This window comes from Ailuropoda melanoleuca, chromosome 12 (assembly GCF_002007445.2).
Source record: "Ailuropoda melanoleuca isolate Jingjing chromosome 12, ASM200744v2, whole genome shotgun sequence".
NCBI classification, from domain to species: domain Eukaryota; kingdom Metazoa; phylum Chordata; class Mammalia; order Carnivora; family Ursidae; genus Ailuropoda; species Ailuropoda melanoleuca.
In genome coordinates this window covers 33,694,152-33,718,643 of record NC_048229.1, presented here as the reverse complement: position 1 = coordinate 33,718,643, position 24,492 = coordinate 33,694,152, and the positions used below count along the sequence as shown (strand labels likewise).

Below are 24,492 nucleotides of genomic sequence, written 5' to 3'. Positions count from 1 at the left end.
CCCCCCCCCACCTCCTGGAGCTGATGCTGTGGTGGGGGAGACAGTAGGAAGAGGAGTAAATGAACAAGATCATGTCAGATCGGGCTAAGAGCTGTGAAGGAAATAACAGGAAAGGGGTGGAAGGCCTGGGAAGACACACACTAGATGGGCCTTTCAGAAGAGGTGACATTTGAGCTGAGACCCGAAGGACGAGGAGCCAGCGTGGGCTGAATGGGGGGAAGCATGGAATAGGCAGATGGGGAGTAAGGACAACACCCCAAAGAGGGCCAGACTTGCTGGGAGCAAGCAACAGAAAAGACACTGGAGCGGGGCGAGAGGGGGGTGGCGGGAAGCCAAAGGCCCAGGACAGCAGGGGGCCAGTCCACGCAAGGCTCTGTGGCAGGGGTCAGGAGTGTGGGTTTTTGTGTGGTTGTTTTTTTTCTGAGATGAATAGAATTTGGGGAAGGTTTTAAGTGGGGAGGATGTTGCCTTGGACCCTTAAGGGAGATGGGAGCCATGGGAGGTCTCTGAGCAGAGTGGGGACAGGGTCTGACATAAGCTACCTCTGGCTGTGTGGGGGGGAAACACTTGGAGGAAGCCAGGTGGGGAACAGGAGCAGTGGTTTAGAGGGGAGACGGTGAGCCTGGACCAGGATGGAGCCGGGGTGTGGGGAGAAGTGGTGGGAGCGTAAACATGTATTTGAGGTAAGAGGCGGAAGTAGTTCAAGGATGGGGAACAGGTGTGGGATCATGGGCAACTAACATAGATGTGCAGGCTTCCAGCTTGGGCACCTGGTGGCTGGTGGTGCTGCTTTCTGAGGTGGGAACTGCTGGGGCAGAGCAGCTATTATTCTTGTTATTATTAACCGGGGGCGAGGAGGAGGCAGGGACACCTGGTACCTGGCCCTACCTTTATCCAGGTGAGAGGGGATGGAAACAGGAATTCAGGTGCGTTAGGGAGGGGAGTGCACATGAGGGTGCAGGAGAAGGAGAACCCAGGCCGATCCCGGTTTCTGGCCTCAAGAACCAGGGAGCTGTTTGCAAGGAGGGGAAGGGATTTTGGGGGGTTCAGTGCTGAGCCCGCCCTTCCCCCAACGCACTCGGTTCACAAAGACTATGTCTTGAAGAAACGAATGGATGGGGAAAGGCGGGGCCGCATAGGTCTGGGTGGGGGGTCATCAGGCCCTTCCTTCTATCATCAGCGTCACCCCCAGTTTTTGCTTCTCCCGCAGAGATCATCGACGAGTACATCAAGGAGAACGGCTTCGGCCTGGAGGGGGCGCAGCCGGGCCCGGGCGAGGGGCTGCCGCGCCCCGGCCCCGGGCCCCGGGCCTCGGCCGCACCTGGTCATAACCGAGCAGCCCAAGCAGCGCGGCATGCGCTTCCGCTACGAGTGCGAGGGCCGCTCGGCCGGCAGCATCCTCGGGGAGAGCAGCACGGAGGCCAGCAAAACGCTGCCCGCCATCGAGGTGAGGCCCGGGATGGGGTGCCGCGCCTCCCCGCCCCCGAGATTCGCGCGCTGCTGTTTCTCATGTAGTTTATGGTGGTTATTATTACTGTCGTTGCTATTGTTGGAGCGGTGAATACTCTAACCTGGCCCCGGATTCCAAAGGACATTCCAAGAAAGGCCTCCTTCCGGGCGTTTGGCAGTAGGGATCAAAATCATCATTGCCTGGAAGGGCAGGGTCGCTGGCCTCCTGGCCCACAAGGGGGGCCCTAATAACTGGAGTGGCCGGGTTTGAATCCTTGTTCTGCCATTTACTAGCTGTGCAGCCTTGGGCTGATTATTTAGTCTCCCTGTGCCTCAGTTTCCTTCTCTACAAAATGGGATGATGATAATGATGATGATGATAATGATAATAATAATAATAATAGTAATAATAATAAGTAACCACCGGGGGTGTCGGGAGGTGTGGATGAGTAAATGACACATGCCAAGGGCCTCCAACGTGGTATGTGCTCAGGAGAGAGAACTGGTGTTAAGATTATTGCCATCGTGACTCCTAGGCCTGGCCATTCCCCTTCTAGGAAATTGACGATGTAGATAAGCCAGCCTCTGGGTGGAAAAGAGGGATGTGCAGCATGATCCCCCGAAGCCTTGTTGTGAAAGGAAGTGGGAACTGCAGAATTAATCAGCAGGGCACTGGTGGGGCAGTCCGGGAACATCTAGCTACACACTGGAATCCTACACAACCATGACAAGCATCTGTGTGTGTGTGTGTGTGTGTGGATTCGGTTCACACAGAAAGATTTTAAAATGAAGCTGTCCCCTAGGCATGGCTAGATGGGGAACCATCTCCAAGATATATTAATAAACCAAAAAAAAAAAAAAAAAGTTGAGGCACAGAACCCTTCGTCGGGGATTATACTACCTTAGGTGTTAAAAAGGGGGAAAATAAGTTCTCTATTTGTATTTGCTGGTATGTGCCTATGGAAACTTTGGAAGGAAAAAAAAAGTCATGACTTTTTTTGGTCAGGGGAGTGCTGAATGAATAAGGTGCTGGTAAGGTTCTTCACTACACGCATCTTTATTTTGTTTTACAGTTTTAAATCCCATGGCTCAAAACTTTCCAAAATGTAAATTAATTTAATTAATACGTATTAACCTAACAGAACTTAAATTAAACTGAACAGAAGTCCACCACTCCTGCGCCCAGGCCCCAGGTTCTCCCTAGAGGTGACCATTAAAAAAAAAAAAAGATCTATGTATTTATTTGAGAGAGAGAGAGAGAGAGAGAGAGGCTGCACGCGTGTGTCAGGGGAGAAGAGCAGAGGGAGAGAGAGAGAAACTCAAGACTCCGCACTGAGCACGTAGCCCCGTGTGGGGCTCGATCCCACCACCCTGAGATCATAACCTGAGCCAAAACCAAGAGTCAGACACTCAACTGACTGCATCCCCAGACACCCCCAGAGGTGAAAATTCTTGTCAATATCTCATGTATCCTTCTGGGAGTAGTTTACGATTATATAGGCACACATGTGCATACGCATGTACAATCCCCCCTTTGTACATAGAGAGGAGTATAATCTATATACTGTTCTGCACAGTGGTCTTTTTTGCTTAAGAATGTATCTGGAAGGGGCGCCTGGCTGGCTCAGTCTGGAGACCATGCAACTCTTGATCTCAGAGTTATGAGTTCGAGCCCCACACTGGGTATAGAGATTACTTAAAAAAAAAAAAAATCTGTGACGCCTGGGTGGCTCAGCCAGTTAAGCGTCTGCCTTCAGCCCAGGGTCATGATCCAGGACCCCAGGTCCTACATCTGGCTCCGTGCTCAGCAGGGAGCCTGCTTCTCCCTCTGCCTGCAGCTCCCCCTGCTTGTGCGCACTCTCTCTCTCTCTCTCTCTCTCTCTGGAAAATAAATAAATAAATAAAATCTTTAAAAAATAATAATGAATCATTTTTTTTTAAGATTTTATTTATTTATTCAACAGAGATAGAGACAGCCAGCGAGAGAGAGAACACAAGCAGGGGGAGTGGGAGAGGAAGAAGCAGGCTCATAGCGGAGGAGCCTGATGTGGGGCTCGATCCCAGAACGCTGGGATCACGCCCTGAGCCGAAGGCAGACGCCTAACTGCTGTGCCACCCAGGCGCCCCAAGAATGAATAATTTTAAAAACTAAAAAAAAAAAAAAAAAAAAGGAATGTACCTTGGAGCTCAGCTAACCTCAGCCTGTCGAAAGCTGTCCCCTTCTCTACCATTGAACCCCGTTGCATGGGTGGGTGCAGATTCGCTGTGCAGGTCCTCTATTGGTGGGTAAGTTAGGTTGTTTCCCATCACCTATTTTGAGCAAAGCTGTAGAGAACGACTCGGTTCATCTATTACTTCCTTCATGTCACGCAAATAACTTCTGGAAGCGGAATTGCTGGTCAAAGGTAATTTGATAGATATTGCCAAATTGCCCTCTGTGAGCGTTGTACCCACGACTCTTTCTCCTGGCTGGTGTCTGAGAGGCCTGGTTCCTTGCGCCTCCCCGATACAGTGCCTTCGTGTGCTTCTGGATCTTCGCCCAAGGGTTTCTCGAGTCTGAATTGTGTACTGATCATTCCTCTAGCCCCGGGTTCTGGCCCAAGCCACTCCCTAGCCATCAGCTCCCAGTGTCCTCTAAATTTCCCCCCACAAGGCAGCCAGAGGGGCCCTGCTGAGTTACACATCCGCTTTTCTGCCTTGCTCAGAACCCTCTCTTGGCTCCCTAGTGCCCTCAGGAGGAACCGCAAGCTCCTCCCTGCACCTCTAAGGCTCTCACTCTCTGACTCCTGCTGCCAGTTCCCACCCAGCCCCTCCTCACTCGCCACCCTCCAGCCACTAGGCCTTTGCCCATGCTGTTCCTTCTGCCTGCAGTGCTCTCCTCCCCAAGCCTGGTCACCCCGTACACATCCGTGAGGCCTCAGTCCACCTCCAGGAAGCCTTCCCTGACCCCCACCCGAGGTCTGATCTCCTTCACATGAGGTCTTCTGTTTTTCTCCTCCTCTCCCTCAATGGGATTTGTCCTCATAGGTCTATTTGCAACCCCATCCTTCCCCCACCTTGTAGGAAGCAGGCAACGCAGTGGTTACAAATATGGATTTTACAGTCAGAAAGACATGGTTTTAGCCTTTCCAGCTGTGTGAATTGAGGCGAGTCCAGTACTTCTGCTGGCCTCAGTTTCCTCGTCTGTAAAATAGGGTTGGAGTTCCTGCTCCCACAGGATGCTACGAGGAAACCAGGAAGGTGGCCCAGCACCAGCGGAGAGGTTCCCTCCTTACTCAGCGAGGTGGTTGTTATTTAATTTGGCTCCAGACATTGTGGCCAAAAGCAGCACACAGGGCAGAACATTCTGGTTAAAAGACTGGTTTACTTGGCAATGTACAGTCCATCACCGGATTTTCAGGAATGGGGCAAGTGTGATGCAGTGAGGGGCGTTGTCATAACCCCGTATTTACCTTTAAGGATTTTGTTTATTTTTCCAATCGACAGGGCTTTTTTTTTTTTTCAACTTCATGTCCCATCTTTTTCTTTTGAAAGATTTAAAACCTACAAGTAATAGACAAGAATAGTGCAGCGAACATGCCTGTTGCCTTATTTGCTTCGTGTCTTTCTCTCCCTTTATATAGACACTCAAAGAGATTTGAAAGTCAGTTGAAGATAGGATGATCCTTCGCCCAGAATGTTTTGGTGTGTATTGCTTCAGAACAAGGATGTTTTCCTACAATGTAGGAGCTATAGAATCATGATACCATTGCCCTACTCTGGACACTTAATATTCCTCCAAGGAGATTATCTGATATTAAACCCATATTCTTTTTTTTTTTTTTTTTTTTTTTTTTNNTTTTTAAAGATTTTATTTATTTATTTGACAGAGATAGAGACAGCCAGCGAGAGAGGGAACACATGCAGGGGGAGTGGGAGAGGAAGAAGCAGGCTTCCAGCGGAGGAGCCTGATGTGGGGCGATCCCACAACGCCGGGATCACGCCCTGAGCCGAAGGCAGACGCTTAACCGCTGTGCCACCCAGGCGCCCCAAACCCATATTCTAATTAGCCCCCAAATATTCTTTTTCTTTCGAGATTTAATTAATTTTTTAATTTTTAAAGATTTTATTTATTTATTTGACAGAGAGAGAGCCAGCGAGACAGGGAACACAAGCAGGGGGAGTGGGAGAGGAAGAAGCAGGCTCCCAGTGGAGGAGCCTGATGTGGGGCTTGATCCCAGGACTCTGGGATCACGCCCTGAGCCGAAGGCAGATGCTTAGCGACTGAGCCAGCCAGGCGCCTCCCACCAAATATGCTTGAGAGCTGTTGTTCTTGTTATTCACTTGTTTAATATTCAGTCCAGGGTCACATGCTGTATTTAGCTGGCAGGTCTTGCCATGGTCTGAATGTTTGTGTCCCCCTAAAATGCATCCGTTGCAATCCTAGCCCCCAGTGTGATGGCATTGGGGGGGGGGCCCTTGGGAAGTGCTGAGGTTCTGAGGGCAGAACTCACATGACTGGGATGGAGGATTTTATAAAAGAGACTCCAGACAGCTCGCGGGCCCCTTCGAGCAGGAAGGCAGCGGTCTGCAGCCTGGAAGAGATCCTTCACCGGAGCCCAACCACGCTGACGCCGTCGTCTCAACTTCCAACCTCCAACTGTAAGAGAGAAATTGCTGTCGTTTACGTGCCATCCAGGTTCAGGGCATTTTGGGGTAGCAGCCCACACAGACGAAGAGGGATGTCTTCAGTGTCTTTTGACCTGAGTTCATTTCTCCATCAGACTTTGTGTTTGGGGATGGGGACATTTGCAGAGGACAGGATGGATGTTTTGTCGAATGTCCCATGTTCCGTGTTTGTTGGCTGTTTCCGGATGAGATCAGGTCGTGGGTTTGGGGGGCACACCCCGGCGGTGATGCCGTGGACTTCTTGGTGTCTCACATCAGGAGACATAGGGCGGCAGTCTGTCCCCCTCTCAGTGATGCGGGGTCAGAGCCTGTACTCCGGCCGCTGTAATGAAACACCACAGGCCGGGTGGCTTGGAGAACAGAAATGTATTGTCTCAGCGCTCTGGAGGCTGGAAGTCCCAGATCAACATGCTAGCAGATTTGCTTTCCTCCAAGGTCTGTCTCCTTGCCTTGCAGACGGCCTCCCTGTTGCTGCATCCTCACTCGTCTGATGTCTCTTTGTGTGTCCAAACGACCTCTTCTTATAAGGACACCGGGCAGTTGGATAGAGCCCATCCTAATGGCCTCATTAACTCAATCACCTCTTTAAAGACACTTGTCTCCAAATACAGCCACATTCTGAGGTCCTGGGGTTTAGGGCTTCAACGTATGAATTGCAGGCAGATGCAATTTAGCCCATAAGAGCGAGTGCCCAGTGGGGCTCTTCGTTGTAAGGGGACAGCGCTCCTTTGTAATGGGTAACTTACCTGCCGGGTGATACTTTGAGGCTGTGTTTTCCCCAACAGGGTATTCTGCGTCTTTCCAGGCAGTTTTTCTGGCTCAGTGTCGGTTTTGATTTGAGGGAGTTAGAAGAGTAAATATCCAACAATAGGGAATGACCTGGCTCTGGATCTGGATTCAGAATTTTTATTCCCATCTTTCCGCGCGCAAACTGAGGCTCAGAGAAGGGAAGTTACTTGCTCAGGGGCACCCAACAAGTTTACTGTAGTACTTACTAAGTACTCCTGTGTGCCTGGTACTTAGTGATACCCATTCGACAGATGAAGACGGAATAAAGAGGTTTATCATGCCGATGGCCAGTGCTAGAGCCTGGATTTGGTACTAGGTCTGACTTATTCCAAGGCCTTGTGTGATGTCTTAAAGACGAGAAACTTTCAGCCCTGCGGTTCTCCTGAGACTTGATTCTGAGCTTTTCTGAATCTCCTAATATTGCAATGGGGAGCTGGTTAAATGAATAGCTTTAACCCTATCTGACTCGGTGGAATTTATAGACGATATTACTTCCCTCTACTCATAATCATCGCCCAAATCCATGATGCCCTAACTTTAATATGAAGGAGAAATAAAAGGAAAATAATACAGTTAAAGGCACCTTTATTTTATTTTATTTTTTTTAAAGATTTTATTTATTTATTCGACAGAGATAGAGACAGCCAGAGAGAGAGGGAACACAAGCAGGGGGAGTGGGAGAGGAAGAAGCAGGCTCACAGTGGAGGAGCCTGATGTGGGGCTCGATCCCATAATGCGGGGATCACGCCCTGAGCCGAAGGCAGACGCTTAACCGCTGTGCCACCCAGGCGTCCCTAAAAGTACCTTTATTTTAATATGTAAATGCTCAGGCACAGCCCCAGGGAATCATAATAAAGGTGGCAGTTGCTAGGGACCTCATGAATTCAGGGGCCCCATAAACAGCCTGACCCAGCCAGGTGGATTTAGTGAATTAAATGCTGTATGGCCAGGGTTGCGGTTGGTGATGGGGTCTTCCAAAGTGGCAAACAACCCTCAGTCTAAACAAAATCCAGTCTTCCCTCAATTAACATGGTGACCAAAGTCCTTGAAAATTCAGTGTATTTTTAAATTATGGGAAAAAGAGAGGCGCCTGGGTGGCTCAGTCAGTTAAGCATCTGCCTTTGGCTCAGGTCATGATCTCAGTGTCCTGGGATGGAGCCTGGTGTTGGGCTCCTTGCTCAGCGGGGAGCCTGCTTCTCCCTCTCCCTCTGCCTGCTGCTCCCCCTGCTGGTGCTCTCTCTCTCTCTCTGTCAAATAAATAAATAAAAATCTTGAAAAAAAAATTATGGGAAAAAGGACTCTATATGTAAAACGGCTAGGTTCTTGGCTCTGATCGTTTTAAACAGGCTTGTCCCCGATGTGAATGTTGGCAGGATCAGAAGTCTTGCAGGACTTGTGTGGGACCATCCCTGCTATTGCAGGCTGTGTGACATCACTGGCTCCGGGTCCTGCCTGCTGTGGGCTGTGGGTCCCCATCATTGTGTCAGCCCACATTACCCCCCCCCAATATCCCAAATGCCCCCTAGAGGGCGGTACTCCCCCGCAGAGATGCACTCATTCATTATTTGTTTGTAGGTAGGCAAGGACTTTGGAAGTTCAGAGCAGGCTTTACAGGGACCTTGATGGCAGCAGATGCTTAACCAGCTGAGCCATCCAGGTACCCTTATTTTTATTTTTAAGATTTAATTATTTATTGGAGGGGGTGGGGAGGGAAAGAGAAACTTTAACAGACTCGGAGATGAGCGGGGAGGACAAGGTGGGGCATGATCCAATGACCATAAGATCCTGACCTGAAGTGAAGCTGAGGGTCGGAGGCTTAACCGGCTGCACCACCCAGACGCCCCTGTCTCATACTTTTTTAAACGCGGGCTCCAAATTTTCCCCAAATTTGAACAAAAAAACTTTTTTTGTAGTTTTAAAAAAAGTTTTATTGAGGTATACTTTATACATACAAAAGGGCGCGTATTTTATGTATACGTTTTGATGAGTTTGGATGAAACATTTTTTAATTATAGAAAAATGGGAAGAATAGTACGAGGAACACCTGTGTGCCCTTAACTGTATTCGTCAGTTGGCGTTTTGCCGCATTCTCTGTGTCACGTTCCTCCATACAAACACTTGTGCATGCGCGTGCGACGGACAAGTACACACGTTGTTTTTGCCGAACTATTTGCACTGCGTTTTAGATATCACATTGCTTCACCGCTAGACACTTCAGTGGGCACCTTCTGCGAGTAAGCTCCCGCGTGGTGACAATGTTATTAGCATCCCCGGGAAAATTAACAATATCCCAGTGTATCAGTGGGATTTAACACATGTTAAATGTCCCAGTTGTCCCCAAAATACGCTTTATAGTTATTTCTTCCTCCTTAATCCAGCATCCGGTTAAGGATATGTCATGTCTCTCTGGCCTCTCCCCACCCTTTTTTATTTATTTATTTATTTATTTATTTATTTTTATTTATTTTTATTTTTAAAGAATTTATTTATTTATTTGACAGAGACAGCCAGCGAGAGAGGGAACACAAGCAGGGGGAGTGGGAGAGGAAGAAGCAGGCTCCCAGCAGAGAAGCCTGATGTGGGGCTCGATCCCGAAGGCAGATTCTTAACGACTGCGCCACCCAGGCGCCCCGCCCCCCCCTTTTTAAAATCAGCATCCAATTGATCAAATCTTACGTGTCCAGCTCTATACATTTTTCCATACATATACACTGTAATTACCAGCCAAGTCAAAATACATTATTTGTTCGATTTTCACTGAAATATGATGCCCATCTTTTTATTGGCTTTCACAACCCTGATTTTTTTCACCTGATGACCCCCGATTTGGGCTCATTTGAAGAATCACGGTGAGATTCGGGTGACATACTTCTGGAGGGCTGTCACAGAAGTGATGTCGTGCCTTCCCAGTGCAACCCGTCAGACTGCCCAGGTCATTTTGGCCCAGTATTGGTGATGCTGACCTTGATCCCTGATTTAGGTGGCGTCCAGTGCGTTTTCCGCTGTGAAGGTGCTTTCCTCATTAGTAAGCTGTCTGTGGGAGTTGTACTTTGAGACCGTGTGTGCATCCACGTTTTTAAAACTCATAGTGGCCGAGGAAGGCGCATCTGTGGGGCAGCTATCATGTTGTGAGGACCCCAGGCCACCAGTCGGAAGCCTTTGGTTTAGGATCTCAGAGGGGTCTTAAGCAAACCCCCTTCCGTCATCCTGGGGGAGAAGGTTGGGGAGCTATCAAAGGAAGCCCCAGGGAGTTTGGATGGGTGCAGGTGTCTGCCATGGGACCCCAAAAGTGCACCTGTCTCCCTGCAGCTCCGGGATTGTGGAGGGCTCCGGGAGGTGGAGGTGACCGCCTGCCTGGTGTGGAAGGACTGGCCTCACCGAGTCCACCCCCACAGCCTCGTGGGGAAAGACTGCACCGACGGCGTCTGCAGGGTGAGGCTCCGGCCTCATGTCAGCCCCCGGCACAGGTACTCGACCCCTGACCCCCAGCCCTTCACCCCAGGTCATGGAGATGCCCAGGGAGACCTTAGGGCAAGGGGCCGCTGGGCCAAATTCTCCCCCACTGCATTTCCTGGACGGGGAGACCAAGGCCAGGCCTGAGGGTGGTGGAGGGACGTGCCTAGGCCTGGCCCCCTGCTGCACACACCTTCGCACACACTTGTATTTATCCCCATTTTGTCGAGGTGGAAACTGAGACTTGGAGGAGTAAACGAGCCCAGACAGCCAATGGCAGAGCAGGGATTTGACTCCAGACCTGACTTATCTGCAAGATCATTCTTTCTTTCATTGATAATTTGTATGTTTTTAATACATTTTTTAAAAAGGTTCAGAAAGACTGTACAGTGAAAAATAAATTTCCTTCCATCTTTGGTCATGCAGCTGTTGGTGGCCCTTCCTGGAGGTGATTAAAAATATGCTATGCACGTGTGTGTTTTTCTCCCCTTACAAATGGTGGCAGACATCTGTACCTCGTTTTTATGTTCCAGTACATCTTGGGGATCATTCCTATAAGCATTTAGAGCTGCCTTATCCTTTTTCTTGGCTGCATAGTATTTCAACGGACAGCTGTATACCATTAATCGAGCAAGCCCCCTAGTCATGGGCCCTTAGGATGGTTCCAAGCTCCTGTGGCCCTGTTACTAAATGCATGGCTTTACGTATATATCATTTCTTCTGTAGGATAGATTCCTAGAGATGAACTCACTGGCTCTAACTTCAGCAATTTACTTTCACTGTAACCTTTCAGTGATTTCTAATTTAGCGAAGAGGTAAGGTCCGTGAGAGCAGGGATTTTCTCTTTTGTTCCTCGCTGTGCCCTCCCCAGTGCCTAGCACGCTGCCTGGGACACAGCAGGTGCTCGGGAAGCATTTGTGGAATGAATGAATACTGCCATATTGTCCTCCGAGACGTAACTGCTGGAGCAATGTACAGTCCCCCCTGCCATGGGGGAAAGTGCTTGATTCTTCACAACGTCCCCAGGACAAAGCGTCCTCAAACGTTTTGATCCTTGCCGTGTTGATGAGCTTTTTAAAAATCGCATTGATGTTTATTTTGCAGTTTTCTTATTATAAAGGAGGTGGGCCAGTGTTTTCATGTGGCAATGGTGAGGTGCACTCCCAGGTGCTCTCGAGAATCCCCAACACTCCTGAGACGTTGAGACCCCGGGCCCCTCGTGGTGCTGGGGCTCCTGAGACTGAGCCCCGAGGCAGTATCTGCCGGAGTCCTCCTGTGGGTTAGGGCTAGACCCGCCTCGTCATGAGACCTCCCTTCACCCACTCCTCCCCCTCCCCATTCAGTTTTAACAATCTGGGCATCCAGTGTGTGAGGAAGAAGGAGATTGAGGCCGCCATTGAGCGGAAGATTCAGCTGGGCATCGACCCTTACAATGGTGAGTCCCCGAAACCAGCCTGACTGTGTCGTCCTTCTGAACACCTCGCACCCTCTGCCACCCCATCCCCTCACCTTCTCCTGTCTCCGGTATTCCCTGTCTCTGCAGCCCCATCCCTTCCCTCCCTGCCGTCTCCATCCCCCATCCTCAGCCTTCCCATATCTCCCCTACAGCCGGCTCCCTGAAGAACCACCAAGAGGTGGACATGAATGTCGTGAGGATTTGCTTCCAGGCCTCATATAGGGACCAGCAGGGACAGATGCGCCGAATGGACCCCGTGCTGTCTGAGCCTGTCTATGACAAGAGTGAGTCTAGGGTGCTGGGAGTGTTAGGATTGTCGTTGTCTACAAGTACTGGAAAGCCCCATGTATGATGGCATGAACGAACAGGGAGTTCTTTATTTTTATTTGTCTCAATATTAATCTGTTCGTGTTGGTTCAGCAGCCCAGCAATATCAAGGCACTGGTTCAGCTTTGTGATTCCCTTGGTTATGAGCTGGTTGCTACAGCTCCAGATATCATGTCTATGTTCAAGGCATGATGGGCAGTGTCACCCTGTATGGTGTGCAGGCTGTACACTGCCCAATTCCAGTGGTCAGTATTTATGAGGTAGCCTATGGACATGAGGCCTTCTCGTATTGTAGAGTGCACAACCTGTGCCACTATACTAGGCAATTCTAGGGAAGAGGCAGCATGAGTAGTAATACTTTTCTCTTTTATACAGAAAATAATATATTCCCCAGAATCCCCCTGGTAGACTTCTGCGTATGTCTCATTGGCCAGAACTGGGTCTCATGGTGGCCCCTAGTTACAAGGGAATCTGGAGAGGGATATGGGCATGGAAGAGGAGATTGGGAATGGCTGTTAGGTTTTAGCAGCCTATAGTGACTGCCACAAGCATCAAAATGGGGAGAGAAATTAATCCAGCCAGGGCTTTTATGGGTGCAAGTGATAGAATTCCAACTCAAATGGGCTGAAGAAGAAAAAAAGAATTGTTCCATTAAGAAGGTCCAGAGATAGTAAAGTGCTTCAGGTCTGGCTGTATCCAGGTGCTCAGCAATTTCATTCAGGATCTGTCTCTTTACATCTCTCAACTGTACTTCCTTCAAGTTAGAGTAATTTTTGGCACAGCCCTCCCATGATGGAGGCAAAATGACTACGCACCTCTAGGCTTATATCCCACCAGCTTGGAATCTCTCCCCCATGTCCAAAGAGAGCTTCTCTTACACAGTATTTTTGGTTGGAGTCTCAGGGCTATCTCTCATTGGCCTGGTTTGGGTCATGTGCTCCTCGCTGACCAATCAGCTCTGGCCAGAAGGAGGCAATGCTCTAATTGGCCAGGTTTGGGGCACGTGATCACTGCTGAGCTAGGGGGTGGGTCTGGCCCTACCCAATCCCCAGGACTGAAATGGGGCACGGTGGGGCGGGGAGCTGTTTCCTGGAAGGGAAATAGAGGGGCTGTCAACAGAAGGGCTGGGACTGCTAGACAGGCAAAACCACGGTGTCTACTATAGATTTCATGCCATTAATCTTCGTCTAACAATGTCTTGATCCTTGACCCCGCCAACTCCCTTCTGAGGGCTGATGGTCTCCCTTTGGGCGGGACACTCACTGTACCTCAGCATGGAGGACTCGCGACTGTCCATCGACCCCTCTTTCTGAGCCTCTTCTTCTTCTCCCCGGACCGCGGGTCCCGGGGAGGATGGGGCGCCCTGGCTTCTCCATTTCCCATCTCTGCATGGTGCAGGGTGGGCCCCCACGGGTTGCCTGCTGAGGGTTTGACGACTGAATTCTCGTGTTTCCTTACATACCGCTTCCTCTCGCACTTGCACAGAGTCCACAAACACGTCAGAGCTGCGGATTTGCCGAATCAACAAGGAGAGCGGGCCGTGCACGGGTGGCGAGGAGCTCTACCTGCTGTGCGACAAGGTGCAGAAAGGTGAGGGACCTGGGACAGCGCGGGGGCGGAGTGGCGTCAGGTGGCTTGTGCCCGTGGTGGCCCAGGAGCCTGGGAGGGTGGGAGTGTGAGGCGGAGCTGGGTAACGGGGCCGGCGCAGTGGAAGGATCCAGAACTCAGGTTTTGGAGTCAGACTGCAACAGCCGATTGGTTTGTTCCCGCACGGAGCTGCTCACTCACTGGTTTATGTACAAAGATGGAGAGATGCGTGTGCTGGCCGTGCTGGGTGCCAGGCTGTGCCCACCACGAGCTCCGGGGGCCTCTGACATTAAAATCCTGGAGTTGAGTAAATAAATGCTTTAGGGCAGCTGGATAAGGGCTACAGATGAAGAAAGTGGAGAGTGGCAGAAGTATCTCCACCACTTTGTTCATGTCGGTTCCAAAGTCCCATCTTCAAATAGGGTTTTTAAAAAACAGGTGTGGGTGCCAGGGTGGCTCGGTAGGTTAAGCCTCTGACTCTTGATCTCAGCTCAGGTCTTGATCTCAGGGTCGTGAGTTCAAGCCCTGCATTGGGCTCCACGCCCAGCGTGGAGCCTACTTAAAACAACAACAATAACAACAACAGCAGCAACACCACCACCACCACCATAAAACCAACGACAGGTGCACACTGCATTGCCTGGCTGGCAGAGCTTTCCCTCTTACTATATGTATCTTTTTTGTATCCTTTGCATTCTTTATCCCGTGACTCTAATATAAATTTAATACCACCAAGGGTATTAAAGAATGAACATGTATCTTTTTTTTTATGATTTTATTTATTTGACAGAGAGAGAGAGAGACAGCGAGAGAGGGAGCACAAGCAGGGGGAGTGGGGGAGGGAGAAGCCAGCTCCCAGCGGAGCAGGGAGCCCGATGTGGGATTCGATCCCAGGACTCTGGGATCATGACCTGAGCCGAAGGCAGACGCTTAACCAACTGAGCCACCCAGGCGCCCCAGTGAACATGTATCTTGCTCTTATTATGAGCCAAGCTCATGATAGCACTTTCTACACCTCACTCATTAGATCATCTGATTGCCTAACAGTTCTATTATGTAGGTCCAATTATTAACTCCCTTTTATAGATGAGGAAACTAAGGTACAGAAAGGTTAAGTAACTTGCACAAGGTCACACAGCTAGGCAGGAAGAGACAGGATTTGAATGAAGGTGGTCTGTGCTCATAATCGTTCTTCTGGAAAAAATAAAAAAGGAAGAAAGAGAGTTGACGGACCCCTGGGCAGCTCAGTTGGTTAAGTGTCTGCCTTCAGCTCAGGTCATGATCCCAGGGCCCTAGGATTGAGCCCCATGTTGGACTCCCTGCTCAGTGGGAAGCCTATTTCTCCCTCTGCCTTCCACTCCCCCAGCTTGTGCTCTCTCACTCTCTCTCTCTCTGACAAATAAATAAATAAAATCTTTTTTTAAAAAAAGAAGAAAGCTGAAAAAACTTCAGGAAGATGGAGGAAAAAGTAGTTTTCAGAGAAAGGGGATAGGGAGGAATGGCTGGAGGGGTTGTGGGCACAATTTTACTCAGTGGGGCCAGGGAAGACCACTGTCAGGAGATGCCATTGGAGCCTTGAGGCATCTGTGTGACTCTCTAGGGAAGAATGATTCAGCAGAGGGAACACCACATACAAAGGCCCTGGGGTGGTAGCAGGCCTCATTGCTGGAGGAGCAGCAAGGACAATGGGGCAAGAAGGGAGCAGAGTGGGAGAACATGTCACGGCCTCAGGGATCCCTTCCAATCCTTTCTCATGCTCTGTGATTATGTAGTTGATGTCTGTCTGCACCACTGGGTTGTATAGGGCCGGGCTGTCACGGTGAGCAGTTGTGTCTCCCAGACTACTCGATCCAAAGTCAAGCACTCATGAAGTTCTCAGGAAAAAAAATTTTTTTTACTTGTTCGTTTTTTGGGGGAGCACAAGTTTCATTCTTTAAGAAAAAATTTAAAAACCATTTTATTTTATTTATTTTATTTTTTAAAAAGATTTTATTTATTTATTTGACAGAGAGAGAGACAGCCAGCGAGAGAGGGAACACAAGCAGGGGGAGTGGGAGAGGAAGGAGCAGGCTCCCAGTGGAGCAGGGAGCCCGATGCAGGGCTCGATCCCAAGACCCTGGGATCAGGCCCTGGGCTGAAGGCAAATGCTTAACAACTGAGCCACCCAGGCGCCCCTAAAAACCATTTTAAAGTGTACGATTCGTGGCATTTAGTACGCTCACAATGTTGTGGAGCGTACCAGTACTACCTGGTTCCAGAACGTTGTCATCACCCGAGAAAGAAACCCCATACCCCTTTATTCCCCATTATATAAGCTATAAGCTGTCACTCCGTCATCTTCCCCCCTCCAGCCCCTGGCAACCACTCATCCGTTTCTGTCTGGGGATTTGCCTCTTCCGGACATTTGACATAAATGGAATCCTACACTACGTGGCCTTGCGTGGCTGGCTTCTTACACTTAGCTTAATGTTTTCAGGATTCATCCATGGGATAGTACGCGTCAGTGCTACGTTCGTTTGTATGGCGGGATGATACTCCTTTGTATGGATATCTAATTTGTTTATCCGTTCATAACTTGGTGGACATTTGGGTGGTTTCCACCTTTTGGCTATCGTGACGTGTTGCTACAAACATTCGGACGTTCGTGCGTAAGTTTTTGTTAGAACACCTGTCTTCAGTTCTTTTGGATATATGCCCAGCAGTGGGAGGTTCTTAGAAAATTTTAAGTGAACGAGCAAATGGAGATTGAGTGGTTCCTCTGTGCTGGACCCTTGTGTTAGGCAGTGCTGGGACACAGTGATGACAGAGACCGGCCCGGGCTCTGCTCTCGCAGCGCTCCCAGTTCAGTCAGCCGGGGGGAGAGAAAGAAACACAAGTTACAAGTGTGAGTCCTGCTGAGAGGGAAGAAGACCAAACGCTAACACTGGACGAAAGCACTCAAACAGCAGGAAGACCAGACATAGTCTGGCCACCTTGGAAGGCTTCCCAGAGGAGGTGATATTTGAACCAAGACCTGAGGGTTGCCAAGGAGATTGTTAGGGTCCTGGGAGTTGGGGCCAGAGCAGGAGAACCGTTCCACATGTGCGTGAATAACTAGAGGCAGATGTGAGTCTTGTTCCATCATTTGTTCACTGTCCAGCCTCAGGCTGGTGACTTCACATCGCCCCCCCTCACCGAGCCTCTGTTTCCTTATCCCTAAAATGAGTTGGTGTTAGGATGAGACAGGTTCTCACTTACCCAAGAACTACACTACAGAATTCCTGAGTGCCAGGCCTGAAGCTAGTACTTTGCATAATGCCAATGAAAGCAATCATACTTAATGGGGGTTAAGCACCTTTACTTGAGTGATTCAGTTAATCTTCCTAGCAACTCTGTGGGGTAGGTATTCTGATTTTGCTTCTGTTTAGGTGAGGAAACTAGGCCCAGAGGTATTAGGTAAGTTCCCCAAGCCCTTAGGAGCTGGTGGTGAAGAGCTCTAGCCCACCTGGATTCCTATCTTGGCTCCACCACATGTTGTCTTTGTGACCTTGGACAAGTGACTTCACCTCTCTCTGCCTCTGCTTCCTCCTCTATATAATGGGTTTCCTAAAGGTACTTTTTTCGTAAGATTGTTGTGTGACTTAGAGGCAACCTGTGTGTGTTTGATATATATAAAGCCTCAGTAGATGGAATTAGTGTGATGAGAGGCAATGCAATAAGACAAGAAAAAGAAATAGCAGGTAGAAGAGCATCCTGGATCCTGACTATTCACTACCAGCTGTGTGACCTTGGGTAAGTCTCTTTCCCCTTCCAAGCCTCAGTTTCCACATATTTAAATGGGTGTGTCAAAGAGTTAACATAGCAGGTCTGAGACTATTATCCTTTGAAAGACCTGCTTATGAGGTTGACCCTTGGCTGGCTTTTGAGAATTTGGATTTTGAGAGGGTTCCCACTATTCCCTGACTGATGAGAGGGGCTCACTGTGCTTAAACTGTTTGTATGGACAGTGTGGTTTGTGTTGAACATCTGCTCTGCATCTGGGAGTCTGAAATTTTGATGTATGCCGGGCAGAGAGTGCCTATATAATCAGCCACCAATGAAAACCCTGGGTACTGAGTCTCCAGTGATAGAGAGCATTTCACATGTGTTGTCATAGTTTGTTTCTGGGGGGCGGGGGATTAGCATGTTCTCTGTGACTCCACTGGGGGAGGACTCTTGGAAGCTTGTGACCAGTTTCCTCTGGGCTTCATTCCAGGCATCTTTTCCCTTTGCTGAGGAGGATGCTAGGTATCTTTTTGCTATAATAAATCATAGCATGAGTATGACTATATGCTGAGTCCTGTGAGTCCCCTTAGTGAATCACTAAATCTGACAGTGATCTGGGGGACTTCTGACATGGTGGGGATATTAATTCTACCTGCCTCTCAGGTTGTTAAAAGGATTAAATGAGATAATTTATATAAAAATATATAAAATACTTAGTGACTGGCACACATGTGTACTCGACAGGAGGTTAGCTGCTACTGCTATGATTAGTTTTATTCTTTTTTTTTTTTTAAGATTTATTTGTTTTAGAGGGGCACCTGGGTGGCTCAGTCAGTTAAGGGTCTGACTCTTGGTTTCCACTCAGGTCATGATCTCAGGGTCATGAAATGGAGCCCCTCATTGAGCTCTGCACTCAGCGGGGAGTCTGCTTGAGAGTCACTCCCTCTCCCTCTGCCCTCCCCCTGCTTTCATGTGTGCATGTTCTCTCTCTCTCTCTCTCTCTCAAATAAAATAAATAAAATCTTAAAAAAATATTTGAGAGAGAGAGAGAGCGAGACAGCATGTGCACACGTGCACACTTGAGTGGGGGAGGGGCAGAGGGAGAAGGAGAAAGTCTCAAGCAGACTCCTTGCTGAACACGGAGCCCAATGGGGGGCTCAATCTCATGACCCCGAGATCATGACCTGAGCTGAAACCAAGAGTCAGACACTTAAGTGACTGAGTCACCCAGGTGTCCCCATCATTAGTTTTATTCTTAAGAATATCAATATCGAGGGGCGCCTGGGTGGCACAGCAGTTAAGCGTCTGCCTTCGTCTCAGGGCGTGATCCCGGCGTAATGGGATCGAGCCCCAACATCAGGCTCTTCCGCTATGAGCCTGCTTCTTCCTCTCCCACTCCCCCTGCTTGTGTTCCCTCTCTCGCTGGCTGTCTCTATCTCTATCAAATAAATAAATAAAATATTAAAAAAAAAAGAATATCAATATCGGGGATGTCTGGCTGTTTCAGTTGGTAGAACGTGCAAGTCTTGATCTTGGGGTTGTGAGTTGAAGCCCCCTGTTGGGCATAGAGCTCACTTAAATCTAATGTATTTGAACTTTATATATATACATATACATATATATGTATTTTCAAGAGAATATCAATATTGACTTGGGGGGCAGCTGAATGAGTTGGGGGCCTGGTGGGCCAGTGTCCTGGCTCAGCTGATGTCCCCACTTTCCCGCCAGAGGATATATCGGTGGTGTTTAGCAGGGCCTCCTGGGAAGGCCGGGCTGACTTCTCCCAGGCCGATGTGCACCGCCAGATTGCCATCGTGTTCAAGACACCGCCCTACGAGGACCTGGAAATCGTTGAGCCTGTGACCGTGAACGTCTTCCTACAGCGGCTTACTGACGGGGTCTGCAGTGAGCCTCTGCCCTTCACGTACCTGCCTCGGGACCATGGTAACCACGGCAATCTAGGGTGACCCGCTGCCCAGAGACCAGGGCTTTGGCCTAGAGGGGACAGGGGAAGAGGCAGGAGTAAAACGCAGGCTCATGACTGTCCAGACTGGGGTTCAGTTCCTGGCTCCACCTCTTACTGGTCATGTAACCTTGGCCTCTCTCTGCACCTCAGTCTCCTCCTTTGTAAAGTGGAAGTAATAGCACCTGCCTCATGGCATTTGGGGAGTATTTGATTATTTCTCCCCTCAGCATGCCTGCTCATGCCTGGCCCTGTAGTGGGTGGTGCTGGGGACACAGCAGTGACCCCAGATAGCCCCAGCCCCACCCTCATAAGACTCACAGTCCTATAGTGGGAATGGAACTGCTCAGGGGACTCAGATTGCTCAGAGGGAGCATTTGACCCAAGCTTGGAGATCAGGGAGGGCTTCCTGGAGGAGGGGATTGCTGAGCTGAGAATGTGGGCATGACTAAGGAGTTCTCCAGGGGAAGTGGTTGGAGTTGGGAAATAATGTTTCAAGCAGCTGGAGTAACAAGTGCAAAGGTCCTGAGGCAGGATCGTGCCTGTGGCGTCCCAGGAACAACAGAAAGGCCAGTGTGGCTAGAAGTAGGTTTGGGTTTCATTCTGATTAAGATGTGGACATCTATTTGCATTAGTTGGCCAAGAACTAGAACAGTTCAATGACTTCCTAAATGGTCTCTATAATTAATTCTTAATTATTATTCTTGATGGATAACATTGCCCCTGGTGTCTCCCGAACAGACAGCTATGGCGTGGACAAGAAGCGGAAACGGGGGATACCTGACGTCCTCGGGGAGCTGAACAGCTCTGGTGTGTCTCCTCTGCCCCTTTCCATGCCCATCTCCAGGTTCCTGGGAGGGGATGGCTAGGCCCTAGGCTGCGGAGGAGGGGCTGTGAGGGTCCGGGGGTTCTCATCTCTGTCTTCCCTCAGACCCCCATGGCATCGAGAGCAAACGGCGGAAGAAAAAGCCAGCCTTCCTGGATCACTTCCTGCCCAACCCCAACTCAGGTGGGTCATGGCTCAGGTGGGTCCCCGCTCAGTGCAAGCCCCTGCTCTTTGAGGTGGGATGAGGGTGAGCTGCAGTCCTGCTTCTGGCCTCTTTGGGGCCCCCCGGAAGCTCCCCCAAGGCCAGAAACTCACATCTTAGGCAGCAGCATGAAGTAGAAAGAACAGTTCATTTTTTAATTATTTTATTTTATTTTATTTATTTATTTGACAGAGAGAGAGGCAGCGAGAGAGGGAACACAAACAGGGGGAGTGGGAGAGGAAGAAGCAGGCTTCCCGCTGAGCAGGGAGCCCGATGTGGGGCTCGATCCCAGAACGCTGGGATCATGACCTGAGCCGAAGGCAGACACTTAACGACTGAGCCACCCAGGCGCCCCAAGAAAGAACAGTTCTGGACACAGTCTGGAGGCTCTGATCTCTGCTGGGCCATTCACTTGCTGTGTGACCTTCACCAAGTTTCTCCACCTCTCAGAGCCTCAGGGACTCCTCTGAAAAGTTTCACCATATACCTCCCTCATTGGCCTTTTAGATTTTAATGCATTTATTTTTACAGACACTATATCATGGGCCCATAAGTGCGTTGTGTATGTGTGCTCATTGAATTGACACAATTGCGTCACCCCTCTTATTTTACTGGTGAAGAAACCGAGGCCCAGAAGGTAAAGTCTCGTAGCTGAGGTCCCCGAGTGTGCAGTGGAGCAGGGAGCTGTCCCTGGGCATGTGTACAGATGAGTGATGAAACACCGTAGAGTGGGTAGCAGGGTAGATAAACGGTAAACGGGAGGGGTTGTCAGAGCCAGCCAGCCTTAACTCAGAGCCTGTCTCTAGCCCAACCACCCTCTGGCCTGTTCTCCCAGTGCCTTCATCTCAGCTCACACTCCAGCCTCCACGTCCCATGAACTCCAGCCCTATCTGGCCGCCATCAGAAGCCTCCTGACCCACTGACCACTAGCTCTAAGAGCGCTGCCCCCTACTACCCCAGCTACCCCAGGGTGCCCAGCTTCCAGCCGACAAACTCAGAGTCTGCTGAGCCTAGACTACTCCAGCCAGTCCCACCCTGGAGGTTTCAAGTATCACCTGTTGCTCCCCCATCCACTGCACCTGGTAACCAATGCCCAGAGCTCCACCCATAGCAACCACCAACCCGAGCCCACTTCACCAGCCTTCAATCCCCAATTCCCAAAGCCTCTCCTCATTAGCCACCGCCGTTCATCTACCTCCTCCATCACCCCAATTTCTCAGTGCCTAAAGCCCCTCCCCCCCCAATCCTTGGGGCAAACTGCTCTGGCATGATAGTATAATGGTTAGGAGCATGGCTTCTGGAATCAGACCAAGTTTGGATTCTGAGGCCTGAATTTAGCCACTGTGTGACCTCTTTGGGATCTCATTTGTCAGATGGAAACCTTACCTCTTAGGGTCCTTTTAAAGAATTTGGTGAGGTCATATCACACAGTTAGTTAGCATAGTGGCTGGCATGGAGTTAGTGCTCAGGAGATCTTAGGAACTTGCTGGACAGGAATGCCACCTGCATTTGTTATGATCACGTTTAGATGTGTCCACAGCAAAACCCAAATTAACAGGGGCTTCAACAGGCTAGAACTTTATTTCTCCTCGCAGATAAACAGAGGTAGATAGTCCTGGGTTGGTTTGGAGGCTGTATGATCATCAGAGACCCAAGCAAGCACCTGCCATTTTCAACTCAGAGTCTCCATCTCATGGTACAATATGGCTGCCAAAGCTCCAGCCATCATGCCCACCTTCCAACCAGGAGAACTTAGTCACGTGACCACATTTAGCTGTAAGGGAGGCTGGAAAATAGAGACCCAGCAGCCCTGGTTCTCTTTCTGAGATAAGCATGATATGCTTTTGCTGGTGAGGTTTGTCTTGTCTGAGAGAGAGACTCTCCTATGATGACACATAATTTTACCTTCCAGTGTGGGGACTGGTGACTTCTCATTTGGGTCTCCTGTGTGTGGGGATTTCACTTTTTGGGTGGTCTCTATAATTTGGGGTGGGGGGACTTTAGAGCTTCAACTTCTCTATGTTTTGGAAAAACAACCCAGCCCTGCAGGAGCATGGTTTGAACCCTGGTGCTACAACTCACCAGCTGTGTGTGACTAAATCATTTTGCCTCGTTTTGCTTATAAAAGGAGAATGGTGATCGTCCCTGCCCCAGCGTTCTCCTTGGGATTAAAGGAGGCCACAGTGATCATGCATTTAGTACTATCAGAGCATTGGAGTTAGGGCGTGGCCAGAAGTTGCCGCTAAAGCCACCCTACTTCCTTCTGTATTTTCATCCCTTGCAGGCCCGTTCCTCCCGCCGTCAGCCCTGCTGCCGGACACAGACTTCTTCCCTGGCACCGTGTCCCTACCCGGCCTGGAGCCCCCCGGTGGGCCGGACCTCCTGGACGATGGCTTTGCCTACGATGACGCCGCGGCCCCCACACTTTTCACCATGCTGGACATGCTGCCCCCGGCGCCGCCACTCGCCAGCGCTGTCACGGGCAATGGGGCTGCTGGGCCCGCTGTTGGAGAGCCTTCCGGCCCTGAGCCAATGACACTGGACTCATACCAGGCCCCAGGCCCCGGGGACGGGGGCACTGCCAGCCTTGTGGGCAGCAACATGTTCCCCAACCAGTACCGCGAGGTGGGCTTTGGGGGAGGCCTCCTGTCCCCGGGGCCAGAGGCCACGTAGCCCCGAGGCGCTGGAGGAGAGGCGCTGGGTGGGGAGGGAGGGAGGTGGAAGGGGCCGTGCAAACCCAACCAGGATGTCCAGAACCTCCATCCCCTTGGGCCACCCTTGGTCAGTCTTCCGACCTCCTCATCCTTCTGAATGGGACATCTTCAGCGCTGGTGAGAAGCTCCGCAGCACCGGTTTCCCCTGAGCCCATTTTACAAATGAGAAAACCGACTCCGGAGAGGAAAAGGGGCTTAGCTCCCATGCACCAGCTTGTAAAGCTGCCTCAGCTCCCACGAATGGGGGCACCTTCTCCAGGCGGACTCTGGAGTGTACATATGGGAGAAAGGTGCAGATCCTTAGCTCTCCTCCCCCGAGCTTGAAGGTGGGGGGGTAAAAGGTTGTTTGTTCTGAGTCTTCCCAATAAAGATGAATTTTTGAGCCTTGGGAGTCTGTTGTCTTCTCCGCTGGGGAAACACCGCGAGGCCCTCACGCACGAACCCTCCGGGATCTCCTCGGCTCCGCCTCTCATAGCAGCATTCTCCAGACCCCGCCCCTCCCTTCCGGGGCCCCGCCCCTCGCGTCGGCGGAAGCGCGCTCCGCCACGTTCCGCCCCTCCCCTCCGTGCGGCCTCCGACTTCCGCTTCCGGTGCGGGCCGCGCGCGAGCGCAGCGGTGNGGGCGCGGGGGGGGGGGGGGGGGGGGAGCCGGTGAGTGCAGGCAGCGGGTCCCGACCTTCTGTGTTTCGGGCAGGCGTCAGCCCAGCTTCGCCCTAGTCTCGGCCTCCCCCCGGGATGCTGTGAGCCTCTGCTCGGCCCCAGCGCCGAGGGCCGCTGGCCCCGCACCCCCTCCGGCCTGCTGCGGCTCAGGCCTCGCCCCTGCCCCCGCGGTGGGCCCGAACTCGCCGCGTCGGACCCCGCCGCTTACCACAGGCCCCGCCCGCTTGTCAAGAACCTTAGCCCGAACCCCGAAGCCCAGACCCGGTCCTCGATCCCCGTCCGAACCCCTGGGCTCTGCCCCTGTCCACAAGCCTTGCCCCTGAGCTCAGCCCACCCCCTCCTGTCTGCCAGCTCCGCCTCCCTCATTCTCTACTCCGTTTTTCACCGCCCCATCTCCCCCCGCCCCCGCCATTCAGATTTCTTTTGTAGATCTGCCTCCCTCTGGTCTTTATTTACAGCACCCCCCCATGTTCCCCCACCTCCCCCAAGCTTGTCGTCTTACGTCCACGCCCTTCACCTGCCCTCCATCTCCACCACCCCCCCATTCTTCCACCTCCGCCGCGTACCACTGCTCTGTTCCCATAAAGTCTTTTTTTTCTTCACCTGCATTCATTCCTTACCCCCACGGGTAGCCCCATTTCAGCTCTTCTCCCTC

The 24,492-nt window shown here is 50.8% G+C and overlaps 1 protein-coding gene across 1 annotated transcript in view; it reads left to right on the top strand.

The window, feature by feature from the left end:
* The window catches only part of RELB (RELB proto-oncogene, NF-kB subunit), a 32,806-nt gene extending 9,246 nt beyond the window's left edge, over window positions 1-23,560 (top strand). The window contains 10 exon segments of the mRNA XM_011231074.3: window positions 1,211-1,292; window positions 1,294-1,447; window positions 10,216-10,373; window positions 11,703-11,794; window positions 11,968-12,099; window positions 13,628-13,732; window positions 19,202-19,417; window positions 20,178-20,246; window positions 20,368-20,445; window positions 22,749-23,560. Coding sequence (XP_011229376.3) covers window positions 1,211-1,292; window positions 1,294-1,447; window positions 10,216-10,373; window positions 11,703-11,794; window positions 11,968-12,099; window positions 13,628-13,732; window positions 19,202-19,417; window positions 20,178-20,246; window positions 20,368-20,445; window positions 22,749-23,137 — 1,475 coding nt within the window. The 3' untranslated portion in view covers window positions 23,138-23,560.
* Window positions 23,561-24,492: the final 932 nt, after the last annotated feature.